General features: G+C 42.3%; 1 protein-coding gene across 6 annotated transcripts in view; it reads right to left on the bottom strand.

The window, feature by feature from the left end:
* The window catches only part of TMEM164 (transmembrane protein 164), a 93,470-nt gene that overhangs the window by 38,982 nt on the left and 28,090 nt on the right, over positions 1-26,398 (bottom strand). For 3 of the 6 annotated variants that reach the window (XM_089781847.1, XM_075940926.2, XM_089781848.1), the window contains 2 exons: positions 16,400-16,449; positions 5,606-5,672 (listed from right to left, as the gene is read on the bottom strand). The exons of 1 other annotated variant lie outside the window; for it this stretch is intronic. In XM_089781847.1, the coding sequence (XP_089637973.1) occupies positions 5,606-5,672; positions 16,400-16,449 (117 nt within the window). Of the gene's footprint in view, positions 1-5,605; positions 5,673-8,472; positions 8,547-16,399; positions 16,450-26,398 lie in introns of all 6 variants that reach the window. 2 more of the 6 variants (XM_075940927.2, XM_075940930.2) reach the window with 2 other exon arrangements.

Here is a 26,398-nt window from a genome sequence, read left to right as displayed (position 1 = left end):
AGGACTCCTGCAGGACAACACAAGAACATTTAATCAGTGATGGTAAGATTGCTGCTCAATAGCACAGAAAAAAAAATATGTAGAATACAGTTAAAAGTTACAGCCACAGAAGTTTACAGGCTACTGCCCAAAAGCTATGACTGTCAAATTTTCAGTTGCTCACGCATTGCTTGGCCTATGGCAGGAGTGGGCAAAAGGGCCTCCATGGGCCAGATTCAGCCCGCCAAGAGGGTTGATTCAACCCGCGGAGGCCCTGCCGCGTCCTCACCCCCAGGCCAATTAGCGCCTGAGGGAGGGGGAAGCACACGAAGTTTCCTCTGCCCTGCCAAGAGCACGCGGCACTTTTCTAAGTGCCACGTGCTCCTCATGGGGCAGGGGCAGGGCAGAGGAAGCTTCGTGCACTCCCCACCCCAAGGTCTGATTGGCCTGGGGGCAGGGGAGTGTGCGAAACCTCCTCCCACCCTGTAAGGTGCACATGGCACTTCAAAGTGCTTCATGCTCCTGGCAGGGCGGAGGAAACTTTGTGCGCTTCCCTCACCCCCAGACCGTAATTGGCCTGGGGGTGGGGGAGCATGCAAAGCTTCTTCCTGCCTTGCCAGGGGCATAGGTGCTTAATAGGAAGGGGGGAGCAAAGGGGCACCCCATCCCCGACCAATCATGGTCTGTGGGTGAGGAAGCCTGGAAGCATCCTGGCCCTACCCCTTCCATTTTAGGCCCTGCCCCTGCCAGAGCAGCCCAGGGCCACTTCAAAAATCCCTGGTGTCCAACCAGCTCTTAAGCAGTACCCACTATAGTTGCTATTGCTACAGCGAACTAGCTATACTCAACCAGTCAAATAGACACATGTGGACAGCACAGTACTATGGCCTATATTCTGGAATTACTGGGTCTCAAGGTTTCTGCATGCGGACTATACTGGGATTTCAATGTGAAGGTCTTCTTACTCAGGTAAATAATTCTTTTGAACACTTAAGTGACATTTAAGTGCGTTTAAGCCATTTACTGCCACTCTACAAAGGGTTGAGTTTCAAACAGAGCATGCCAATCACCGAATTTAAATTGATTATTCTTTTAGCACTCATATTGTGCAGTGTCTAAACAATCCAACTCTAAAAATATATTTAACATTATTACTTCAAGATAGAAATCTCAACTTCAGAAACACTATATACTGTCCTATGTTCTCATGTATCAGAGGGGTAGCCGTGTTAGTCTGAATCTGCAAAAGCGATGGAGTCCTGTGGCACCTTATAGACTAACTGAAGTGTAGGAGCATAAACTTTCGTGGGCAAAGACCCACTTTTGCCCACGAAAGCTTATGCTCCTACACTTCAGTTAGTCTATAAAGGTGCCACAGGACTCCTCATCGCTATCTTCTCATGTTAACTATGGTCTCCAAATCATCAAGATAAGCACATAGCTAAATTTAAGCATGAGTAATTCCACTGAATTTGGCAAATCCTATAACTGCCAGCTTCAAGCAAAACAGTTCCACTCTAAAATTAATGCACATAGTGATATGCAAAGCACTTCTGCATTAGTTCCTCAGGTGCTTATTTCTCCTATATTTATGCCTTAATTTTTTTCCTACACTTGACACTGACAATCTGATTTTGCATTACCTAATGCTTTGTTTCCCAGCCTTTCACGTTGGTAACCTCTTAGTCAAAGAGAATTTTTTTTATATTCTCTAAATGTTTTATTCTTTATAGAAATAACAGTGATAATGATACACACATAATTTGTGTGTGAATTTCTAGATCAAATATTCTGTCTACCTCTTGAAAGACAAGAGGATGCAAGGAGAAGGAACAAGATTCTCTTTGTTCTAGGTTGTAACATATTCAATGCCTTGCAACCCACCAGTTGAAAACATCTATACAATCTATTTATTCTCTTGATAAGTAAGGTTGGTAGCTCATCCTTTCAAATAACTTATAGTTAATTCTCACCCAAGATCTTTCTATTTGCCCTCCACTGTACCTTTTTCTCATCTGGGCATAGTTGGTCTTTTGGGTTTTCATTCAATTATAGCAGAAACTTATACTATACTACAGAGAAGGACTCACATCATTAAAACAAAACAAAACACCACCACCAATTTTATCATCTTTAACCTTGCGTTTCTCAAATCATTTTTCATGTTTATTTATAAAGTGTAATCTGGCAGGTGAATGCTGTTAATACATTGTTCTGGTAATGGTACTGTGTCTCACTAAAATGTTTTGAATTTTTAGAAACAATGCTTATATGCCAGGACTGATGGGGTACGTCTAAACTACATGGCTCCGTCGACGGAGCCATGTAGATTTGTTTGTTTGGCAAAGTCAAATGAAGCCGCGATTTAAATGATCGCGGCTTCATTTAAATTTACATGGCTGCCCCGCTGAGCCGACAAACAGCTGATCAGCTGTTTGTCCGCTCAGCGTGCTAGTCTGGACGCTCCCCTGCCGACATCAAAGCCCTTTGTCGGCAACCCTGGTAAACCTCATCCCACGAGGAATAACGGGGCTGCCGACAAAGGGCTTTGATGTCGGCAGGGGAGCGTCCAGACTAGCGTGCTGAGCGGACAAACAGCTGATCAGCTGTTTGTCGGCTCAGCGCGGCAGCCATGTAAATTTAAATGAAGCCGCGATCATTTAAATCGTGGCTTCATTTGACTTTGCCTATGTGTCTAATCTACATGCCTCTGACGACAGAGGCATGTAGTCTAGACACAGCCACGGACCTCACACGGTCTGGATACAAAGTGATCAACCAAAACCATCTAGGGGGATTAATAAAATTCAATACAAATGAGACTACTTTGATTTTATGTAGACCAATGCTAGAAAGACAGTCAGGATTTGCAAATGGACAACCAGTAACTCTGGCTTTATGATAATACTTACAACTTCTCTCAGCTAAAGCACACAGTAATCTTACTAGTGAAGAATATCATTAACCCTATTCTGGGCTAGCCAACTGGCAGGTTACACAAATATTTCATTAAGTAGATAAATTTAAGAGCTGCTGCCCTTTTAAATTATACCTACTATAAGTGCAACCATAAAAGAATTTCAGTAATCAAGTACCATATTTTCCATCCACATGGAACAACATCATTAAATAAAATGACATTTACCTATAACCATATTCTCAGTGCTTTGACGGGCATCTCAGTGAACAAGCACTGTATGTACATAATATAACAAGGAAAAATAAATCTCTCTTAAAAGCCAATCTCTTGGCATTTTTAACATAGCTCAGATTCAGTAGGTCACTGTCTTACCATTTACCCCCAATACCAATTACAAACAGTTCACAATTGGAAAAATTATTCCAGATGATGATAAATTCAGCTATCACTACCTCTTCAGCATCTGAGTTTGCCCCAGATTTAAAAACTCAGAATCAAGAAACAGAGTGAATACAATTCTTATGTCTGATGTATGCATATAAATACTCCCTAACATGTACATTCTATGCATTTACAAATGTAACACGCCTAGCTACCGTACCATACCCATGCACATCATAGATGAGGCATACACTAATGTTTGTCCATGCCTCAAGATAAAAATACAGGTATTTATATCTAGCGCTCACATCGTGTAAACCAGGGGTTGGTTGGCCCCTGCCACTATATTTACCTGCACCTCTGCAGGTATTGGTGATTGCAGCTGCCATCTATTGGCCAGGAACAACGATCCAAAGCCAACGGGAACTGTGATCCCTATATCTGCAAAGGTACAGCTACATAGGGCAGGGTGGGAGCCCACCAGAGGCTAACCCTGGCAGATCGGATCCAGCCCATGGGACAGTATTTGTTCACCCCTCTTGTAAAACCTTTCTGGACCTTCTTCACGGAGAAATATCTTTTAAAAGCTATGAACCTTTCCCTTCTTGAAAGACCAGGATGGAATTGACTGCCTGAATAAACAAACAGTTCTTTCCCATGGCTGACATTACAAATGCAGTCATGTCAACTCCCTGTGAAGTTAGCGTTTGATATGAATCCACAAGAGCAAGTAATTTCAAAGATAAGAGATTCCAGGTGGGCACTTTGGACCTGATTCTGCATTGCCTTGCATCTTGAATGAACATTTACACCTATGTACATGTAAAACATTCCTGAATGAGAATAAACACAGTGGAGATGACACAAGGGCTCCACTCTCACTAGAAAAAAATGTGGGTTAGTTTAATTTTACTAACCGGAGTTAATAAACATGAAGTAAAAGCCTAACAAAGACAAGACAGTGTGCGTTCTCATATCTGTTAGCAGGTTGAAGTAAAAAATAAGGGAGAACCTAGGCCTTAACTTCACCTGTTAATTTGTGTGCTAAGTATGGACTAACCAGCCTTCACTAGTATTTTAAGAAGTTATGTTAAGAACACACATCTTCCCTAGTAAAGACAAGTTAAGTGTAAGGCAGTATAGTATCAGACCACAAATATTTAACTTGTCACGTTGTACCTTCTCCCTCATGCCACAGTTAGAGGGAGATACTACCTTTTTCAATTTGCTGCAAAGCAGCACACGATAGAGTGAATTTTGTTTGTTTCAGTTCAGGCCCTCTCCAGCCCCCATGAGAATTGCTTTCTTTGGGCATATGTATTATAGAACAATGCTAGCGCATAAAGATTTTGTAGTTTAAAGCATATTCTACAACCGCATATTGAGCCTGCTATCCCCATGAGAACAATATCGTGTAACTCTCTTGTTGCAAATTCAAATTAAAAACAATCATTTAAGAACAAAATGTGTCTTGTGATGGCCAGCTGTTTGCAGCAGCAATCAGGAAAGACCTTACAACAAGCAGCTTTGCCACAAGGTTCCAGGTGCAGTAAGGTGTTATCAACTACTGAAGACAGGACATCCAACTTGATGGATCCACCATCTGAGTATGACAAGCTCTATCTTCTAATTCTTTTAAAGACAAACCACTTAAAAATGCTATTTCTATGTTTCAGGATTGGGACCAATTTCCATCCATTTTGTATGAATTTCTCAAGCCAGCACTTTTCCCACATCTCAGGTAACTCAGAAAAATACACGACTACTGGTCACACAAATTTATTATGCAAAATGGGGTACACACAGCATGTTCACAGAAAGGAAATCCTTGTAAAAACAAAGCTAGGAAATTAGAGCTTTCTGTGATCATCAATTTACAAGCAGTGTGGAACTACAAATGGTCAAACTTTCCATTGCATTTGGGAGGTTGGGTGATGTGCCACACCTGCAATTTGTTTTTACTGCTTCAAGAGACACATACATACACACCCCCAGAGACAAAAGCTTTGCCCTAGCAAGTGCTAGTGTGAATAGTAGTAGCAGTGGTCTCCTGCCAACAATGTAAATGCCTGGGGTTCATGAGGGTATGGGGGAGGGGAGAGGAGGTTTTTTTTTTTTTTTTGTGGACAAAAGCTATGAAACAGTTTTTACACTTCTAAACCTTGTGTCCCTATAAAGCTGCGTATTGTTGACAAAGCCTAAGCCTGTTGCAAAGGTCAAACCACTTTCCAGGGAAACAGCATTTTTGAAGAAAGTACATACTAGTGAACTCCAAGAGTACAGAATAAAAAAGCCAGAGGAGAAAACAAGGTGTGGTTTACTCACCAGGCGGGTATTAACCACAGGAAACAGCAATGCCAAGAGGGCCCCATTTAACATATGCATCTGTAACCTTAGAAGAAAGAGGGGGCAAAGTTATTGTCACAGTCTGAAAATTAAGTATGAAATGTGTTATTTCAATGTGTACTATAAAATGATGTTCCCATAAAGAAACAAAAGCTTTGCATAAGCTCTGTTGACTTGTATTTACATAAAGCAACTGTTGACTGACAAACTGTACTTTATTAAGGAGGGTTTAAGTAATTTCCTAGAGTAAGAATGCTTTATATAATAAATTTTGAATTCCTAAGTAATTTGGACAACTGGTCTGTAACCAAGGTCCTGCCAGGGATTGCTGGAGGGTTGTTTTTTTGGGGGGGGCGGGGGGGGGGGGGGGAGACGGGGGCGAGTCTTAAAATAAGTTAATCTCTAAATGCCTTTACTCCTATAAAAATGCATTATATCAAACTAAGGCTTCAGAAATTTTAGCACAAGAAATGTGCAAGTGGGCCAGTACAGTCTGGTCTGCGGAACTAGTAAGCTATGTACCAGAAAGACTCCATGCCAGCCACCCCCTCCGCTGACTGCCAGGTCTGTGTATAGGGCTGGTGTTTAGGAGGTGGGGCTGGGAGCACTACAGCCATTCTGCTCCCTTTCCTATGCCCCTCCCAATGAGGAAAGGAGCAGAACTGTTCGCCCTGCTCTGCCCCTGCAGCTCTGGACGCAGACACAACAGCTCTACAAAGGAACAAGGGTGAGGATGGGGACCAGTGCCTGAGCCCTGTTTCACAACAGACTTCAGTAGCTTTGCTCTGGTTTCACACAGGAGTTCTGCTTCTTTCCTTACTGAGAGGGGCAACAAGGAAAGCAGCAGAACTGCCAGCAGTTCCTCCAGATGCCATAATGCCCCAGCCCTCGCTCCACATACTGTGGGATTGGAAGGGGAGTAAAAGGGAAAAGTGTGGGGGCCCAGGCTTGGGGCAGGGCGGAGTCACATACTTGCCTCCCCTTAGCTTTTGTGCCCTCCCTCGTCCCAGACTGGTGAACAGGGATATTAGATATAGTATAAATGAACAGTTGTGTAACTGATAATATTTTGTGCGGTTATACAACTACAGTCCCCAGGGGCGGGGCCAGCAGCCAACCTCACTCCTGGGAGTCCCCTGCCACCCTGCGCTGTTGCCTCTGATACAGAGGCAGCAGCGTGGGGTGGCAGCAGCCCCTGCCTATGGAGGGGTCTGAGCTCCTGGGTCCACAGACAGTCTGTTCCATAGGATGCAGAGCAGACTCTGTCCATGGACAGCTCAAACCCACCCGCAGACAGGGGCTGCTGCCATGAAGCAGCCTCGGCCCATAGCATGCCCAGGCTCGCTGTGGACAGAGGCTGCTTCGCAGCAGCCTCCCTGCCTACACTGCTGCCTCTAATAGAAGGCAGCAAGGAGCAGGGCAGGCAGTTCCGCAGAGCCAATACATGCAGGAAACTGGCTTGAAAGCCAGCTCCCCATGCCTATCCATTCCAGCCTACCCCCCTCATCCTCCACACTCCTGCAGAAGTGCAGGGGTGGGGGAGGTAGGTGAATCTGGTGCTTGTGGGGAGCCATCTACAAGGAGCTGGCTTAAAAGCTATCGGCTCCTGCTCCTCCCCACCTTGCTGCCTCAGAGAGGCAACAAGGGAAGGGGGAAATGCATGTGGTTGACAAGATTAACTAATAAGCCGAGGCTTATCAGTTAATCATATAGTCTACACATTGACATCCCTACTGGTAAGAACTTCTGTTTACTTGCACCACTGAGCAGAAGCACTATTTCTATGAGTGTTGTGTGCATTTCAAACCAACAAGGCAAATCTTGAGCAGGGGACAGATAGGGAAAACATTATTGCAATTAAAATATATTTCTTATAGCTGCATGTCATCTCACATAATAAGTGGGATCAGTTCTGTTTAAGTCTGCATTATAGTATGTATGTACGAGGCTCCATCTAGTGAATAAAACTGCCCAAAGAATCTGTTCAGAGTGATACTATTGCCAAATTATTGTACCCCACCCCCTCAAAAAAATTATGCATGGAAATAATTTCTGCTAATCCAAGGACTGTGAAATGCAAATAATTTGTGAAATAAAATGCTCCCAAATGGATGGGAAAAATGCACGTTATTTTCCTCTGTTCTTCAATCTCAAGACAAAAAACAAGATGCTATATCATCAATTAAATTGTTTGCACATCCTGAACACTGCAGAATGTTTACTGCAAGTGGGCCAGGCCTAACAACTCCTCCCTACCTCGGAGTCATGATATTAACATGACGACGACATGGGCAAGCCAGTGGTAAAAAGGCTAACAATTCCAACACAATCCTTTGACTCCAAACATGCACTGCTATAAGACTGTATTTTGATAGGGAAATGAGCATATTCTTGAGTTCAGGAACCCAACTCAATACAAGATGTGAAGAGGCAATCTGCCATTACTATTTCACACAAGGTAAACAGCGAGAAACTACTGTTCCACAAAAATTTACAGGTGTTAAAACCAGGCACCAATAATTCTTTGGAAAGTTACTTTTATGTTTGCTTACAAATTCACTAAATCTGCAGTTTTAGTCAGAACCGAATTCAAGCCCATCTGGACAAACTACCTCTAAAATGAATGCAGTCTGCATTGATTTCCTCCTCGCCCAAAATGTTTTCAAAGATGACAATGGGAACCACAGGTCTGAAATGGACCAGAGCACTGTAGCTGCCCAGGCTAGATGCCAGGATCTTTGGTCATCGTGTACTTAGTGAGAAGGAAGAGGAGGCAAGAGAAATGAGACTAGCAGCCCTGCAACTTGGCTAATGAAGAGAAATGGGAAGGGTAGGTCAACCAGTACCTGTTGTGGGCAACTGGAGAAGTGATCATCATGTAAGAGAAGGTCCCCTAATCCAGGCAGAGCTCTTTCCTAAGCTACAAAAGAAACTTTGTCAATCAACCAAAGAGGAACTCCATCTCCACAGTTACAGATCAGTTCACATCTGTGCATGAGCAAGATTACAGTATCAAAATCAAGACTACAGAAATATGAATTGCAGACTGCATGTTAGGATACACAAAAGAATACAGTTGTAGGAAACACCATGGCCGGGAGGGAGGGAGGAAGGAAGGAAGGACGGAAGGACGGACGGACAGAGGGTAGGTCTACATCCTGTTTTAAAACTGCAGTGGTGAGTATCTGTGCCCAAGTGCACAGATAGAGGCTTGCTTCAGAGCCTGAGCTGCAATGTATACTTTGCTATTGTTAGTGCCATGGCATGAGCCTGCAAACCTGAGTCTGTAGACCCAGGCTCAGACTCACTGCCATGGATTTCTAAACACAGGTTAAACACGCTCTGCCTAAGCTATAATTTTAGTTGTGTTTTAATATTTATTAATATAATTAAATTCTAGAGAGGTCACTACAGCCACTTTGATCCATGATACATATCTGTTCCTGCCCATGTTTAACCACTGGCTTGTAGTCACTAAAAATGACAGTACACTAATGTAGCATATACAAGTTGGACCTCCATGGTCCGGCACCCTCAGGATCTGACCAGTCCCGAATGATGAAATTTGCCACAACAAGGGAGGTCTCCTTCCACCAGCCTCCCAGGACACTGACCCTCCTTCCTGCTGGCTCCTCTCCATCCCTGCTGCTACAGGGCTTGGGGCATGGCTCTGGCCTGTTTCTGCCTGCTGACGGGTGTTCTCCAGGAGCGGAGCTCCCCAGCCACTGTGGCCCTGCTTCTGTCCCGACGGGGCTTCCTGGGGATGGGACTCAGCAGCTGCTTGGCCGAGTTGAAGCTCTGTGGCTGCTGTGCCCAGCCAAGCGGTCCGCAGCTGCCCCACTGTGAAACGCCCAGCTGGAACTCTCCAGGACAGGGCCCCCCCCAATGGTGGGGCTCTCCTGCCACTTGACTCCTCACCGGCTCACACTTCAGGTCACCGGGGCTCTCTAGTCCAGCAACAGCCGTGATCCTACTGGACCACAGATTTGCCCAATTTAGGAGGTTCAACTTGTACTACAATACAACATAAATACAACCTAACAACTCAGGCCAGGCAAATAAGAACACAAGAATATAAGAGCAGCCATACTAGGTCAGACTAAAGGTCCATCTAGCCCAGTATCCTGTTTTCTAACAGTGGCCAGTGCCAAATGCCCCAGAGGGAGTGAACAGAACAGGTAACAATAACATGATCCCTCTCCTGTCATCCATTTCCGGCCTCTGATAAACAGAGGCGAGGGACACCATTCCTACACATCCCCTGACTAACAGCCATTGATGGCCCTAACCTTCATGAATTTATCTAGTTCTTTTTCGAATCCTGTTAAAGTCCTGCTCTTCACAAGATCCTCAGGAAAGGAGTTCCACAGGTTGACTGTGCGCTGTATGAAGAAAAACTTCCTTTTGTTTTAAACCTGCTACCTATTAATTTCATTTAGTGACCACTAGTTCTCATGTTATGGGAACAAGTAGATAACTTTTCCTTATTCACTTTTTCCACATCAGTCGTGATTTTATAGATCTCTATCATATCCCCCCTTAGTCTCCTCTTTTCTAAGCTGAAAAGTCCCAGTCTTTTTAATCTCTCTTCATATGGGACCTGTTCCTAACTCCAAATCATTTTTTTAGCCCTTTTCCGAACCTTTTCCGATGACAAAATATTTTTTTTTTGAGATGAGACAATCACATCTGTATGCAGTATTCAAGATGTGGGCGTACCATGGATTTAGAGAGGAACAATAAGATATTATTTGACATTTGTTAGGTATTGTCTGTCTTATTCGCTATCCCTTTTTAAATGATTCCTAACATTGTTTGCTTTGACTGCCACTGCACATTGAGTGGTTGTTTTCAGAGAACTATCCACAATGATGCTAAGATCTCTCTTGAGTAGTTATAGCTAAATTAGTACCCATCATTTTGCATGCATAGTTGGGATTTTTCCCCTAATGTGCTTTGCTTTATATTGATCAACATTACATTTCATTTGCCATTTTCATAGAATCATAGGACTAGAAGGGACCTCGAGAGGTCATCGAGTCCAGCCCCCCGCCCTCAAGGCAGGACCAAGCTCCGTCTACACCATCCCTGACAGATGTCTATCTAACCTGTTCTTAAATATCTCCAGAGAGGGAGATTCCACCATTCCAATATTTGACCACCCTGACAGTTAGGAATTTTTTCCTAATGTCCAATCTAAACCTCCCTTGTTGCACTTTAAGCCCATTACTCCTTGTCCTGTCCTCAGAAACCAAGAGGAACAAATTTTCTCCTTCCTCCTTGTAACACCCTTTTAGATATTTGAAAACCGCTATCATGTCCCCCCTTAATCTTCTTTTTTCCAAACTAAACAAGCCCAGTTCATGAAGCCTGGCTTCATAAGGTCATGTTCTCTAGACCTTTAATCATTCTTGCCGCTCTTCTCTGTACCCTTTCCAATTTCTCCACATCTTTCTTGAAATGTGGCGCCCAGAACTGGACACAGTACTCCAGCTGAGGCCTAACTAGTGCAGAGTAGAGCAGCAGAATGACTTCACGAGTTTTGCTTACAACACACCTGTTGATACAACCTAGAATCATATTTGCTTTTTTTGCAACAGCATCACACTGTCGACTCATATTCAACTTGTGGTCCACTATGACCCCTAGATCCCTTTCCGCCATGCTCCTTCCTAGACAGTCGCTTCCCATCTTGTATGTATGGAACTGATTGTTCCTTCCTAAGTGGAGCACTTTGCATTTCTCTTTTTGTTGCCCAATCAGTTTGTTGAGATCTCTCTGAAGCTCTTCACAGTCTGCTTTGGTCTGAACTATCTTGAGTAGGTTAGTATCTTCTGCAAATGTTGCTACCTCACTGTTTACACCTTTCTCCAGATCATTTATAACTAGGTTGAATAAGATTGGTCCCAGTATGGACTCTTGGGGAACACTAGTTACCTCTCTCCATTCTGAAAACTTACCATTTATTTCTACCTTTTGTTTCCTATCTTTTAACCGATTATCAGTCCCCGAGAGGACCTTCCCTCTTATCCCATGACAACTTATTTCATTTAAGAGCCTTTGGTGAGGGACCTTGTCAAAGCCTTTCTGGAAATCTAAGTACACTATCTCCACTGGATCCTCCTTTGCACATGCTTGTTGTCCCCCTCAAAGAACTCTAGTAGATTAGTAAGGCACGATTTCCATTTACAGAAACCAAGTTTACTTTTTCTCAACAAATTACGTTCATATATGTGTCTGACAATTTTATTCTTTACTATAGTTTCAACTAATTTGTCCGGCACTGACATCAGATGTACCAGTCTGTACTTACCAGGATCTCCTCTAGAGCCCTTTTTAAATATCGGCAGAAGGAAGGTTAAGCATTTTAAAACACAGTGTTAGTTATGAACTATGCAGGGAAGGATTAACCAGTAGTTAGGGTGCTAGCCTAGGATTCACAAGTCCCAAATTCAATTCTATTCCTTGCTCGGTCTACAGGTTTTCTGGGCAAATAACTAAAGTTCCTCTGTGTCCAGATCCCCAACCGTAAATTGGAAATAGTTCTTCATAGGGTTGTTATGAGGATAAATGCATAAAAGACTGCCTGATGCTATGGTAAAAAGGGGTCACACGAAAAATATCTGTGATAGCAAGCCAGCCATTAAAATGGTAGAAAAAGACTTTGTTTCAGTGCTTTTAACCCATGAGATACAATATCTGGAACATCCAGCTGTTTGTGTCATTCTAGATACGTGCAGAGATGATTTTGAGATCGAACGCTTGAATATTAAAACACTGCTCCAGAAAAGACACCAACTGCTTTAAAAAAATTGAAAAACATAATAGAGTATGACAGATAAAACACAAGATGGAGTAAATTTGAGGATAGAACCAGCACATGAAGCACAATCCGCTTTCTGTGGTCGGCTCTTTGCTTGATGTTTAAGTCATAAGCTTTATCTGTTAGCGTTCTACCTAAGCTATTACTTGCCTGGAGGCCCATTTCTTGCCATTCTCCCTCTGAGCAAACAGTTCAGTTACAAAATAGAAGCTTTACTGACCTCACATTTATAAGGAAGTTCTCTGAATACACAGTGTACTGGAATGGGACTCAGAAGACTTGGATCCTGCTCTTGTAGCATAACTGCCAAAGCCATGTCACTTCACCTCGATCTCCTCTCATGCCCTATCTATTGAGACAATAAGCATTTCTAGGGCAGTGGCCATCTTTTACTGTGTTTACAAGGTATCTACCACAATAGTGTGGGCTCCGTTATGGTCAGCACCTGTAAGAGCTACTGTAATATACATATAGTAATTGAATTTCGGGAACAGGACAAACATTCACACCAAAAAGCTTATCAGGACCTGTGAGCAAAACGGGGCAGTGGTGATAAGCCTATAAGCCTCACTGCTGAAAATGCAAATGCTAAAAAAGCTCATCACAAAAAGGAGAATCACAGATTCTCAAAGACATCCCTACAAACCAGAGCCAACAAAGAGGTGAATGGTTAAAAAGGTGGGATCATTTTTGAACTCACATCTGTGTCTTAGCCAGTAGGGATGTGTCTCATCAGAAACAAAAAAACAAAATTTCAGCCATTCAGATGCCAGTATTAGATTTTTAGTAGATGGGCTGCCTCCTATAGGCTGGTATTTCTGCTCATCACAATGGCCAAAAGCATCTTAGAGTTCCTAACCAGTTGTTTTATTCAGCCACTGCAGAGACAGAGGCTATACCGTCATCAATGCAGTGTTCCCCATAAGCTGTGCACTTACTCCGGAAAGTCTTCAACGCAATCCAGCTGATTAGTAAACCACACACAGCTAGGTTTATTTCTCCCAGTATTGCACATAGCAAAATTTATTCACACATGGATGGAAAACATTAGAGAGAACATTGTTTATGAGCCACATGGAAACACAATAACTTGTTTTTACAGTTTATTATACTTGAATTGGACTGAGACCACTTAGACTCCATTTCACACAGGCTGCCACAGCCATCAGAAAATGAGGATTTACAGTCCCTGCCCACCTGAGGTGAACCAGAAACTATAACCTAAAGCCACAGTTCTCAGACTATGGGTCGTGACCCCAAAGGAGGCCATGACCCCATTTTAGAGGGGTCACCAAGGCTGGCTTAGCCTTGCTGGGGCCTAAGGTCAAAGTGAAAGCCCAGGTCCCATTGCCCAGAGCCAGAGCCCAAGCCCCGTCACCTGAGGTCGAAGCTTAAGGGCTTCAGCCTTGGGCAAATGGGCTCAAGTTACAGGCCCATGCCAGGGGATGAAGCCTTTGGGTTTTGGCCTCCCCCCCCTCTTGTGATAGAGGAGCATGGAATTTGAATCCCTTTTCTCCCCAAGTTGGGACGGCAGGGCTCAGGCATCACTACCCCGCTCCTGGGGCCATGTAATAATTTTTGTGGTCAGAAGGGGTCGAGGTTCAATGAAGTATGAGGACCCCTGGACCCAGAGGTAATACAAGGATTTGTATCCCATTACAAATTTCAAATCATAGTCTCTTGGACAAAATCCTACCAGTCCTATTTGGACTGTCCTCTTTTAAACATATCCAGTCACTTCATAATAAACAGTTTACCCTTTATCTCAACAGGCAATGTTCTGCCATCCCTACTCAGGGAGAACTTCTACTGAAGTCAAGGAGTAAGGATTTTGCCTTATATAGTAACTGTTCCAAGATATGCTATTTTTAATCAAACTAATATGGAAATTTCACATGGATGTGCATTAATACTTCTAATAACCTTGATTTAAGGAACATGGATACTGCATATATCACTATATGTTCTCTCGAGTGGCATACTGTAAGGGACAATCCACTTGAGTATATTTTTTCCCTTTAGACTCTGTAGGGACAATGTTCAATTAAAATAAAAATGCCTTTGAAAAGTGCACCATAAATCAGTGATGGTGATTAACAAAAAAAACAAACAAACAAACAAACAAACCACATCATGCCATACCAGGCACATCAGGAAGTTATTATCAGACCCAGAAAATAGGGTGGTTTTCATTTTTAAAAAGAAAAAACAGTTTTGATTGAAATTGTGGAAATAAATGAAACGTTTTATACAAGACAGTCTCCACTTGCACTTTGAAAAATGCAATGCTAGAGAAAACAAGAAGCTAAATTAATCCCAAAGTTCTAGCTGAGCTTGGCCTAGTGGTAGAGAAGGAGAGGAGCAAAAGTGGCTTTTCACTTTCCCTATGTAGGAGCTACTAGATGTTGACATGGCCCCTGGCACAGGGTAGCATAGCCTAGAGACTTCTCTAATTTGTACCCAACTGCCCACAGGACCAATGAATGGTTGTGTCAGCAAGATACATCTCCCTCCCTCAAAAAGAGGTGAGAGCTGGCACAGCAATTCTAGGCCTGCTTTAGATTCCCCTGTGAAATGCTGAGGGGTCACTCAGTGTCTTTATAGCTTCTTTATGCTGGTTGCATGGAGCAACAATGAATTACATTAATTGCCTTTCAACTGCTACAGGATATGTCTACACTGCACTCAGATGACTGTGGCTGGCCTGTACCAGCTGACACAGGTTCATTGGGCTCAAGTAAAGGGGCTGTTTAATGCAAATGTAGATGTTCAGTCTCAGGCTGCAGCCAGATTTCTGGGACTTTCCCATGTTGGTGCGCCAGCCCAAGCCTGGATGTGTAGACCAGTGGTCTCCAACCTATTTATACCCAAGATCACTTTTTAAATGACAGAACAAGCCAAGTTCTACCGCTCCATCCTTCCCCCAATACCCCACCCCTTCCTTGAAGCCCTGGCCTGCCCTCTATTCTCCTCCTCTCCATCACTTGCTATCCCCAACCCTTATACTGCTGCTTCCCCCCCCCCCCCCCATTCTTCTGTAGGAAGAGGTTTTTCCAACATTTGGCCTGTCTAGACTGGACCAAATGTCAGAAAAATCCCTTCTTTTGGAAGCCCCCTTATTCCTTGTGGAAAGAGGACTACAGGAATTACCGAAAGAGCATGTTTGATCTTCCACTTAAAAAAAAAAAAAAAAAAAAAAAAACACGGAAGAACAAACGCATCCCTGGATGCAGACAAGTTTTTCTGGGATATCTCTGGAATCCTGAAAAACTCCTGCAGTCTAGCCGTACCCTCCCTGGGTATGTCTAGATTGCATGTCTCTGCTGACAGAAGCATGTAAAATAGGCTACCTGACATAGTCAATGAAGCCGGGATTTAAATATCCCCGGCTTCATTAAAATAAAAATGGCCGCTGTGCTGTGTCGGCTCAGCTGATCGTCGACACAACGCATGAGTCAAGATGCAGATCGGTCGACAAGGGAAGCCTTTGTCAACCGCTCCCTTATGCCTCGTGAAATGAGGTTTACAGCATAGACAAGGCCTAACAGATTTATTAGGGTATAAGCTTTTGTGGGTAAAATCCTCTTCCTCAGATGAATTGGAGTAGGGTTTACAGAGGCATGGATGGGGTGTGTGTGTACACACAACAGAAAGAGGGTACTTGTGTAGCTAAGCTTGCTAAGCCACTGCCTCTTGTTAAAGAGATCAAACACCATCAAAAAACACAGAAATAAGTTTAAGCACAAGCAGCCCTAATTTAAGTCATGTTCACTTTCAGACAATAGCCTACATTTCGTTCCATCCAGTATTTCTTTATGGCTCAGTGCTACAGAGCATGATACACAAAGCTCAGAGATATAATTTTAAAACATGGCAGAGGTCAAAGTATTGCAACCTAAATACACTGTGCAAATAGACAGGAAAGCAGTAAGAGAAAGAACGGATGTTACCTGAACAGAACCATGGCACCACGACATGGGGGACAGGCAAGAAGAAAAATCTGAAATACACACACACACAAAAAAAAAAAAAACTTATCAATATAATTTTTTAAAAGTTCATTTTCTAAATATTTCTCCCCTAATCCCACATCACTAACTTCTGACCGGATAAATTGTACCAGGAAAAAGCAAATCAAGCCAAAAAGTTCATGCCACTTAGACAAGGATTGGAGCAGCAAAAGCGGAATCTAGAACTTGAGTTCCTTGTACTTTGGGGAAGTTAAGTCTAATGTTCCAGCCCATCTCTAAAGCTACCCATTAAGAGCTCCGGAAATCCTGTTGCTGTGCAAGAGCAAACTACATCATTGTTACTATTTATTTCTACTGTGGTAGCTGCCAAAGCTCCAATCAGCAGCAAGACAATGCTGTGCTAAGTGCTATGCATGTTTGCAATTAGGGATGCCAGTGCTCCGGGAGAGACGGCTTAAAAGCAGCCCCCCCCCCCCCCTCCACAAGCACCAACTTTGGAGATGCCTCCCCTCTGACTCCATGCTACTGCCTCTGTATCAGAGGCAGCAGCACGGGGAGGGGTTGGAAGGAAGCAAGCAGGATGCCAGCACAGCCCTCATTTGCGGGGAACTTGGCCCCCAGCAGACGGGGGCTGGTGTTGGGGAGCAGCCTCTGTCCGCGGTGAGCCCAGGTCCCCCACAGACACAGGCTGCTGCCAACCCATGCACAACAGTGATGACATTTTCCAACTGCTAGGGACAAAGTTCCCGGGGTGCTGGAACTTAAATTCAACAGATCAAATATTTTGCATCGGCAATCCTTAACCTGGATACAAAGGGATTAACACCACTAATGGAGAAAAGAGTCACATTCCATGGCCTAGACAAGTACTAAATGAGCCAAGAAGGATCTTAATAGAATTTGGACTCATAAAACATTTCAGCTTCATTACTTTCCTCTTGTGAATAGAAAGTATCAGTGGAAAATAACTTTTATTTGATTAAAATGAGGATTTGGTGAATTATTCCATTGCTAGGCCAGAACTCCAAATATAAAATTGCTTTATGTGAATGTACTTGAAATGAACTCTTTCTCCAAAGTGAAATAACAGGTTTATTCAGTAAGTATGCTTCTCTCCAGTGCTGAAGGGGAAACCTGGTATATACACTTGGCAGATGTACAACTTAATTACAACCAGACCATGTACATGCTCCAACAACAGTGGAAAGGTTAAACACAATATTGTGAACAGCAGCAATAGAGTCTGAAAATGAGCCTTTAATCTGAGACTCTTCAGACAGCTATTTGGATTCCAGCATAGGTTCTTAATAGGGTTGCGCACACTGAATTATTCACACATCCAATTTATTTGCTCCATTTTCTACCTATGAAAGAATTTCAGTTACAATTTGAAGGAATAAAAAAATCTCCCCCTAGTCAGTAAACAAAAATGTCTGTGTTTGCAAAGTAGAAAAAAAGGGTATCAACTGCACTTAACTGAAAGGGCCTCAAGACATTTACTTCACAAGAGACCTCAAAAATCAAATCAATTTTTTCCAGGACTTGCATTCAAAAAAACTAATCATTTCACTTCATTAAGTTAATGAGCAAGTTAAGCCAACAGATGCATAGGAACAGTCCAATAACTGATATTTTGTGTGCAGAGGAAAAAGAGGAGCATACACCTTAGATATTTTTCCACCTATCAATTTACACGTGTGTGTGTGTGTGTGTGTGTGTGTGTGTGTGTGTGTGTGTGTGTGTGTGTGTAGGATTAGGTAGATTCTGCTTTGAATTAGACTTTTCAAAATGGTTTTGCTGGCTGCATTTAAAAAAAAAACTGTCGGCACTGAAAAGACACTTATATTGCACAAAAGAAATATTAAAATAAACTATCTACTGTATATTACTTTTACTGTATATTACTCCAGCAATTTACTGTATATTACTCCAGCAATTATGACATGCTATACAAAGGGCACGTCTAGACTTGCTTTCACTTTCGAAAGAGGTTCTTCTGAAAAAAATTAAGTAGTCTAGACGCGGTTCTTTCGAGGAAAAAACCCCTTTTTCGAAAGAACCACATCTACACTACTTACTTTCGATTTAAGCAATCGAAAGAAGATATGCAAATTTGGTGCAAATTTGCATATCTTTCAAAAGTGAAAGTCTAGACGTGCCCAGAGTGACACAGACAGTTCTTGAGCAGCATCCAATGGGTAGCTGAGTTAGTCTGTAACAGGAAAAACTCAAAAAATAACGAATAGTTTAGTAGCACCTTAAAGACTAAATAGTTACAAGAGGCTGATAAGCACCATTAGTTTGCACGTGGAAAGGAAGATGACCAACACCAGATTCTACACAGTTCTAATTTACCCCCAAATGTCTTTTAAGAATCCAGCAAGCACTGGAAGTGTTGATATTGCTGCTAGACAATATTAACCTCCCATGGTTTGGCAAATTCTCTGGTTCGGCACCAGTCAGGTCCCTAGGATGCTAGGCTAGAGAGACTCAGTGTGTACTTGGAGTATCTTGCAATTGGGGTTGTATCACTTTAAAAAAGTTTTGTATTATTTAGTGTCTTGGGATAAATTTAGAATATGTCTAACTGCTCTGCTCAAGTAGCACCTTAAAGACTAACAAAACATGTAGATGGTATCATGAGCTTTCGTGGGCACCCTGATGTCTGTAGAATCTAGTGTTGGTCATCTTCCTTTCCAAGTGCAAACTAATAGTTACCCTAGGCTGATAAGAACCATCTAATCTTTAAGGTGCTACTAGACTATTTGTTGTTTAAGTTTTTCCTGTTATAGATTAACTTGGCTATCCCTCTGTAGCTTACCTACTCACTGTCTCTTTTTTCTTCCTCTCCTCCATTTTTTCCTTCTCCTCTTCCCCTTATTTATTCTTGGATCTGGACTTTCAAAACTCCTGTCATCTGAAGAAGTGCGCTGTGTCCATGAAAGCTCATGATACCATCTATATGTTTTGTTAGTCTATAAAGTGCTACCAGACCATTTGTTGTTTTTAAAGTTTATCCTGTACAGACTGACTCGGCTACCCCATGAAGATACTAAAATCAATACAGGTTGGAACGTGAAAGTCACTAGATTAGAGCCTGAGCACCTGCCAAAGCCCAGGATTTGATGGAGGAGGATCAGAGGATGGATTTAACCTCATCTGTCTTGAGTAGATAGCTAGTTTGCACCTTGAAAGAATGTGCTCTCCAAAAACACAGAAAAAGAAAAGGCTCTAGCCTAAAAATCTGCCAACTTGAAAAAATAAAACAGAGTTTACCAACAATATTCAGAGTACTACCTCAGAAACCAGTTAGTGCTTTTGTCTTCTGCATGTGAGAAAGGCAGACACTAATGCTATCACCACCTCAAAGAACTGAGAGCACATCTGACCTACATCAGGCAAATCTTCAGAGCTCCAGCACCATGGTGACAGAGTGGGAGCAGTCATTGAAATAAGGTTGTTCTGTCACATCCATACTATAAATATGCCAGAATCACTCAGAAATAATGCAAACATCGGTTATATGAGGTATCATGCAAAGATAGCCAAAGGACATATTTGAATATTCTCTGATGTATCATCGTTATATCCTAGTAAGAGTGATCCTTCAATTTTACCAGTGAGAGTAGGGTTCCAGCTAATCAAAGTGCTAATATTAAATTACACACTAAGTCTGGTAAGGAGATAACAGTTATTTCCAATATTGTAAAATATATATTTTTCTTAGTCTCACACTAACACATACATGTTTAAAAAGTGACATTTCTTCAAATGTATAAACTAAAAGGTGAACTACTAATATAATTTTTTTAGTGCTTGGGCTTGGCAATATATTCATCACCTTATACAATTGGCAAACTTCCTTCCAACAAATAAATAATGCTCGATGGCTAGAATACTTGTCAAAAGCAAATATAGTAAAAGTAAATGTATTGTTTTGAAACAGTATACAATAGGAAAATGATTGCAATATTCACCTAGCTCTTCTACTAACAGCCCAGCATTTTAGTATTTGCTCTCATTTCCTTGTCTTAGGCTACATTTATATTGCAGCCTTCTTTCGCAAAAGCTTATGCAAATGAAGCGTGGAGTAGAATATCACCGCACTTCATTTGCATAATTAATTAGCAACCATTTTTGCGCAAGAGGCTTTTGTGCAAAAAGGAGCTGTGTACACAGCTCTTTTTTGCAGAAAATCCCCTCTTGCACAAGAGCTGTTCTTCCTCATTTTTTCAGGAAGAACAGCTTTTGGGCGGTAGGGAGGGGTGTTGTGCAAAAAGGAGCCGTCTACACAGCTCCTTAGTGTGCAAAAGCCTCTTGAGCAAAAATGGCTGCTAATTAATTATGCAAATGAAGGGTGGCGTTATACTACTCTGCGCTTCATTTGCGTAAGCTTTTGCGAAGAAGGCTGCAGTACAGACATAGCCTTAGAGTAGCCCCTTCACACCATTTTCCTCACAGTTTGCTCTTTATACCAAAGTTTGTGCTTTAACTCGGGGGTCAAATATGGCAAAACAGAAATTTTTCCATTACTTTGTTTCTCCATTCCAAACAGAAATAGTTATTTAAATAAGCATCTTCTTCAGTGTTTGCAAATAAAACATTGCAACACTGAACTAGAGGCACAAGATCTTAAAAAATGAAGTTGAAAGACTTTTAAATTAAAGTAAAACACACTAATCTATTCATTAACCAGACTGAGAGCCGGGAAAGTAAACAGAGCAGTAAACAGTCAATTAAAAATGGGGAAAAAATAAAATCCAACATTTAACATTGATTTAAGGTAGTTAAGAAAATATTTTTAAACCTAACAGCACCTTTAATGTGTTTTGTTTTCACACTTTACAAGACCTTTTCAGTAGGGACAAGGATATCAAGTTTATTATGTGAACTGGACCATTTAATAAAGTGGCACTATTATAACTTCCACATCACCATTCCCTGTAAGCTGAGCACTTGGGCAGCCACCCAGAAAAAGATTCAAATGCCACCCAGCTGATTAGCAGAGCGCCTTCAGCTTGCAACATGTGTTTCTACTAATGGCGCACATCTGCACATGCCTCTGAAGATACTAAAATTTATTCTGAGCATGGGTGGAAAAATGTAGGGGGAACAGTGCTCTACATACGGGGAATTTAGAGAAACAATTACATGAGGTATCACATTCAGAAACTTGTCTCCAACGTATTATCAGGCTATTATTTAAGAGTTTTTCAACTGTCTATTTTAGGAGCGTTGCTGCACTGCTGAATGTAGATAGCAAGAGGCCAGGGAATGTACTGAAGCTTGGACTAAGGCAACTCTGATCTAGCTGACAAGGCCTTTTATACATGTTACAGGTCCTGAAAAACTCTGGTGACACTGTTGGTGCAAGAAAAATTCCAAATAAAGAAGCTGAAAAAGTTTCTCCATTGGCTTCCACTTAAGTACAAGTGCTCATTTTATAAGACTTAGAGTTCTTGACTGGGTTTTCCTAGTTCCTCTGACATTTGATTGATCTACATTTTCCCCCCTCTATTTAACAGCTGAACTGTTCAGCATTTCAAAAATCCTCCAGTAACCTGAGGTTCTGAAGCTCCCTGTTACTAGTCACCAAACGGATGCAATACTTCTTCTGAAAACTATACAGAAGAGTACAAACCAAAAAGAGCTTTACAAAACATTAAGCCTCACAGCACTCCTAAGATGAAGTTTCTTATTCTCTCCATTTTACAGATGGCTAAATGCAGTGAGAAAAGTTAAGGGCCAGGATGAAGTCACAGTGAATGAATGGCAGAATAAAAGTACAACCCAGAAGTTCTAATTCTCACTACTGTTAACTGCAGTAGTAGTTACACTGCCTTTCCCATCCATCAGCAGACAAGCATGCTGCAGATATCAAAACTTCACTTATGCAATACTTTCCTCTCTCAAGGGCTGAGGCGGAGAGCCTGGTAACCAAGACAACATGCATAATACAAAGAGAAGACCCTGAGTGATCAAAAACTGAAAAAAGAAGGGTAAAGAAAAATAAATAAAAAATATGTGAAAGGGAAAAGAAAAAATGGAAGAGAGGGATAAACCACACAGAAGCAGCCACATTCAGAAATCAACTTCTAACAAAATGTGACACATAGAACATACATTGAAATATTTATAGCACTGCAACACAAGCTGCCTCTGGCTCAAGAGCTTGCTGAGCAAACTATGGGCAAATTGTTTATTTTCTGTAGTTTACCTGTGTGAAATGTAAGTTTAAATTATTCTAAAGAGGATGGCAGACTATCTGCAAGTCGCCTGTATGCAAGTCATCTGTATGCACATGATCAAGTTATAAATCAAGATGATGAAGAAGTATGTGATGAAATTTTAAAGAGAATTTAATTGTTAAAATGTATCTGCTGAGACTTTGAGTTCAAAATGTTGATCTAAACATTGTGAGTGCAGATGAAGGTATGAAAATCCAGGAATCATAAGACAAAAGTGAATATAAAGCAGAGACTAGACTTTGCTCAAAAATGTATACTGAGTGTGACGGCGCACTGGGAAGCCCCCAACCCTGCACCCTCATCCGCAGCCAGATGTGACTCTCCGCCAGCCAGCAGAATAGAAGGTTTATTGGTTTTCAGAGACACAGCACAGCATAGGCTTGATGTTGACATATGAGCCAGGGCAGACAGCCTTAGACCTCTCAGGGGGCGAAGAAGTTCACAGGCCCCTGACCCCCACTGGACTTAAGTCTGCTATCTTCATGCTTGCCCCAGCCAAGACTGACCAGATCCCAGGCCCTGCCCCCCAGCCTGGTGGCCGTCTCTGCCTCCCTTCCTGTGTCTCTCCCTCTGGAAAGAGCCTTGTTATCTGCTCAGGCTGGTACTTAGGTGTCTGGGCCAATATACATATGGGGTGAGTCATTGGGAATCACACATTGCAGCACAGCCAGGTGGGAATACCGGGTTACAAAGCAGACAGCCCCCCCACTATGTCACACTGAGCCAATAATAGTTTGCCTTTTTGAGAGCCTCAAAAGTGTTTTGTGATCACCCATCAATTCCTAACACACCTGTCAGATTAATATTATTTGAACCATATATCACAGATGGGGAAACTCAAGCAAGTATGCTCTAAAGAAGGGACAAGGAGCCGCTGACCCACAGAAAAAATCAGACGGGGGCCGCACACAAGTGAGAAGCCCCTAAATGAGAAGGAGAAAGACACTCCTGACATTTCCCATGCACACCAGAGCCCAGGGCAGGGCAACTCAACTTTGGAAGCCTCACAGCACATGCCGAGCACCGCAACTTAAGTGTGGTTGCATATACACGCAAATATATATGCAAATAACAAAAAACAGGACTATGTAGAACTGTAAAGACTAACAAGATGGTTTATTAGGTGATGAGCTTTCATGGGCCAAACCACTTCCTCAGATCAAATAGTGGAAGAAAATTGTCACAACCATATATACCAAAGGATACAATTTAAAAAAATGAACACTTATGAAAAGGACAAATCAAATTTCAAAACAGAAGGGGGATGGGGGAGGAGGTAAATGTCTGTGAGCTAATTATATTAGAGGTGATAATTGGGGAAGCTATCTTTGTAATGGGTAAGATAATTAATGTCTTTGTTTAAACTTAGGCATAAAGTGTCAAATTTAAGCATGAATGACAGTTCAGAGGATTCTCTTTCAAGTGTGGTCTGAAAAGGTCTTTGAAGCAGGATGCAGGTAATCAAGTCGTTGAGACAATGCCCTTTCTGGTTGAAATGACAAGAAACTGTTTTTTCTTTGTGATCCTGTCTAGTATCTGTTTTGTGGGCATTGCTTCTTTGGCAAAGCGTCTGAGACATTTGTCCAATGTATATAGCAGATGGACACTTTCGGCACATGATAGCATAAATTATATTTCTGGATGAGCAGGAATGTGTGTTCTTGATCTTATAACTCACTTGGTTAGGTCCAATAATGGTATCAGCAGAGTGAATATGTGGACAAAGCTGGCAACGGGGTTTGTTGCAAGGGAAGGTACCAGGGTTGGTGTGGTATGTCCTGTGGTTGTTGGTAAGAATCATCTTGAGGTTAGGTGGTTGTCTATAGGAGACTATGGATCTGTCTCCCAGAGCTTCTTGGAGTTTAGTATCCTTTGCCAGTATACGCTGTAGTTTATTGATAATGTGTTGGACAGGTTTAAGGTGGGGGCTGTAGGTGATGACAAGTGGTGTTCTATTGTTGGTTTTCCTGGGTCTGTCTTGAAGTAGATGGTTTCTAGGTATTCATCTGGCTCGTTCAATATGCTTTTTTATTTCTCCGGGTGGGTAGTTGAGGTTTATAAATGCTTGGTAGAGATCCTGAAGTTTCTGGTCTCTGTCAGTGGGATTAGAGCAGATGCGGTTGTAACGAAGGGCTTGGCTATAGATGATGGATCGTATGGTATGTTCTGGATGGGAGCTGGAGGCATGTAGGTAACTATGAGTCGGTGGGTTTTCTGTAGAGAGTGGTGTCTAAGTTTTCATTGGTGATTTGTACTGTGGTGTCCAGAAAATGGATCTCTCGTGTAGAATGGTCCAGGCTGAGATTGATGGTGGGGTGTAAGTTGTTAAAATCTCTGTGGAATGTCTCCAGTGTTTCTTGGCCATGCGTCCAGATCATAAAGATGTCATCGATGTAGCGTAAGTAGAGAAGGAGTAAAAGGGGACGGGAGTTGAGGAAACGTTGTTCTAAGTCAGCCATAAAGATATTAGGGTACTGTGAGGCCATGTGTGTACCCATAGCTGTGCCGCTGATCTGGAGGTATAAGTTGTTCTCAAACTGGAAATAATTGTGGGTGAGGACAAAGTTACATAGGTCTGCTATCAGATTGGCAGTGGTGTCCTCTGGGATAGTGTTTCTAATTGCTTGTAATCTGTCTTCATGTGGGATGTTGGTGTAAAGAGCTTCTATATCCATGGTGGCAAGGAGGGTGTTATCGGGGAGGTTGTCAATGTTTTGTAGTTTCCTTAGGAAGTCAGTACTATTTCGGAGATAGCTGGGGGTATTGGTTGCGTAGAGTTTGAGAAGAGAGTCTACATAGCTGGATAAACTAGTAGTGAGCGTGCCGATACCTGAGATGATGGGACATCCGGGGTGTTCAGATTTATGGATTTTGGGAAGCAAATAGAACAATCCTGGTCGAGGGTCAGAAGGTGTTTCTGTGTGGATTTGTTCCCGAGTAGCTGTAGGGAGGCTTTTAAGAAGACAGTGTAGTTTCTTTTGGATTTCCGAGGTGGGATCAGAGGAGAGAGGTTTGTAAAATGTGGTGTTGGAGAGTTGTCTGGTTGCCTCCTGGTTATAGTCGGCCTTATTCATAATGACCACAGCGCTTCCTTGGTCAGCTGGTTTGATTATAATGTCCAGGTTGTTTTTGAGACTCTGAATGGCATGGTGTTCAGCGTGGCTGAGATTGTGTTGCTTGTTGTCATTTGCTAATAATGTCAGCCTGTGCGTTGTTGCGGAAGCTTTGTATATAGAAATCCAGATTGTCATTCTGACCATCGGGGGAGTCCATATAGAATTATTTTTCCTTTGGTGTTGGGGGAGGGGGGGGAGATCTGGTAGGTCAGACTGATGTTCACTTGTGGTTTGGAAATATTCTCGGAGGTGGAGGCGGCCTCAAGGTCACCACAAAATTGTATCCAGTTTGTGGGGTACGTGGGGCAGAAAGAGAGACCCCGGGATAAGACAGACTCTTCTGCTGGATTGAGTTTGTAGCTGGAGAGGTTAACAATATTATCCGGTGGGTTGAGGTAGTTGCTGTTGGAGCCTGTGGTATGGAGCAGGTTAGAAAGTTTATTGTCTTTTCTTTGTTGTAGGGAATAGAAGTGTGTATAGTAGATTTCTTGTCTGATGGAACAAAAGTCTTGCAAGGTGTTAGTCAGTGTGGATGTTTGTCTTGAGATGAGACTAAGTTAGAAATGTCATTCTTGATGTTTTTCTGTTTCTTGTATAAAATACTTACCATGTGG

This window comes from Pelodiscus sinensis, chromosome 13 (genome assembly GCF_052426305.1).
Source record: "Pelodiscus sinensis isolate ZL-2025 chromosome 13, ASM5242630v1, whole genome shotgun sequence".
In the NCBI taxonomy this organism is placed as follows: domain Eukaryota; kingdom Metazoa; phylum Chordata; order Testudines; family Trionychidae; genus Pelodiscus; species Pelodiscus sinensis.
The sequence above is the reverse complement of the archived record's forward strand: the minus strand, read 5'-3'. Positions and strand labels throughout refer to the sequence as shown.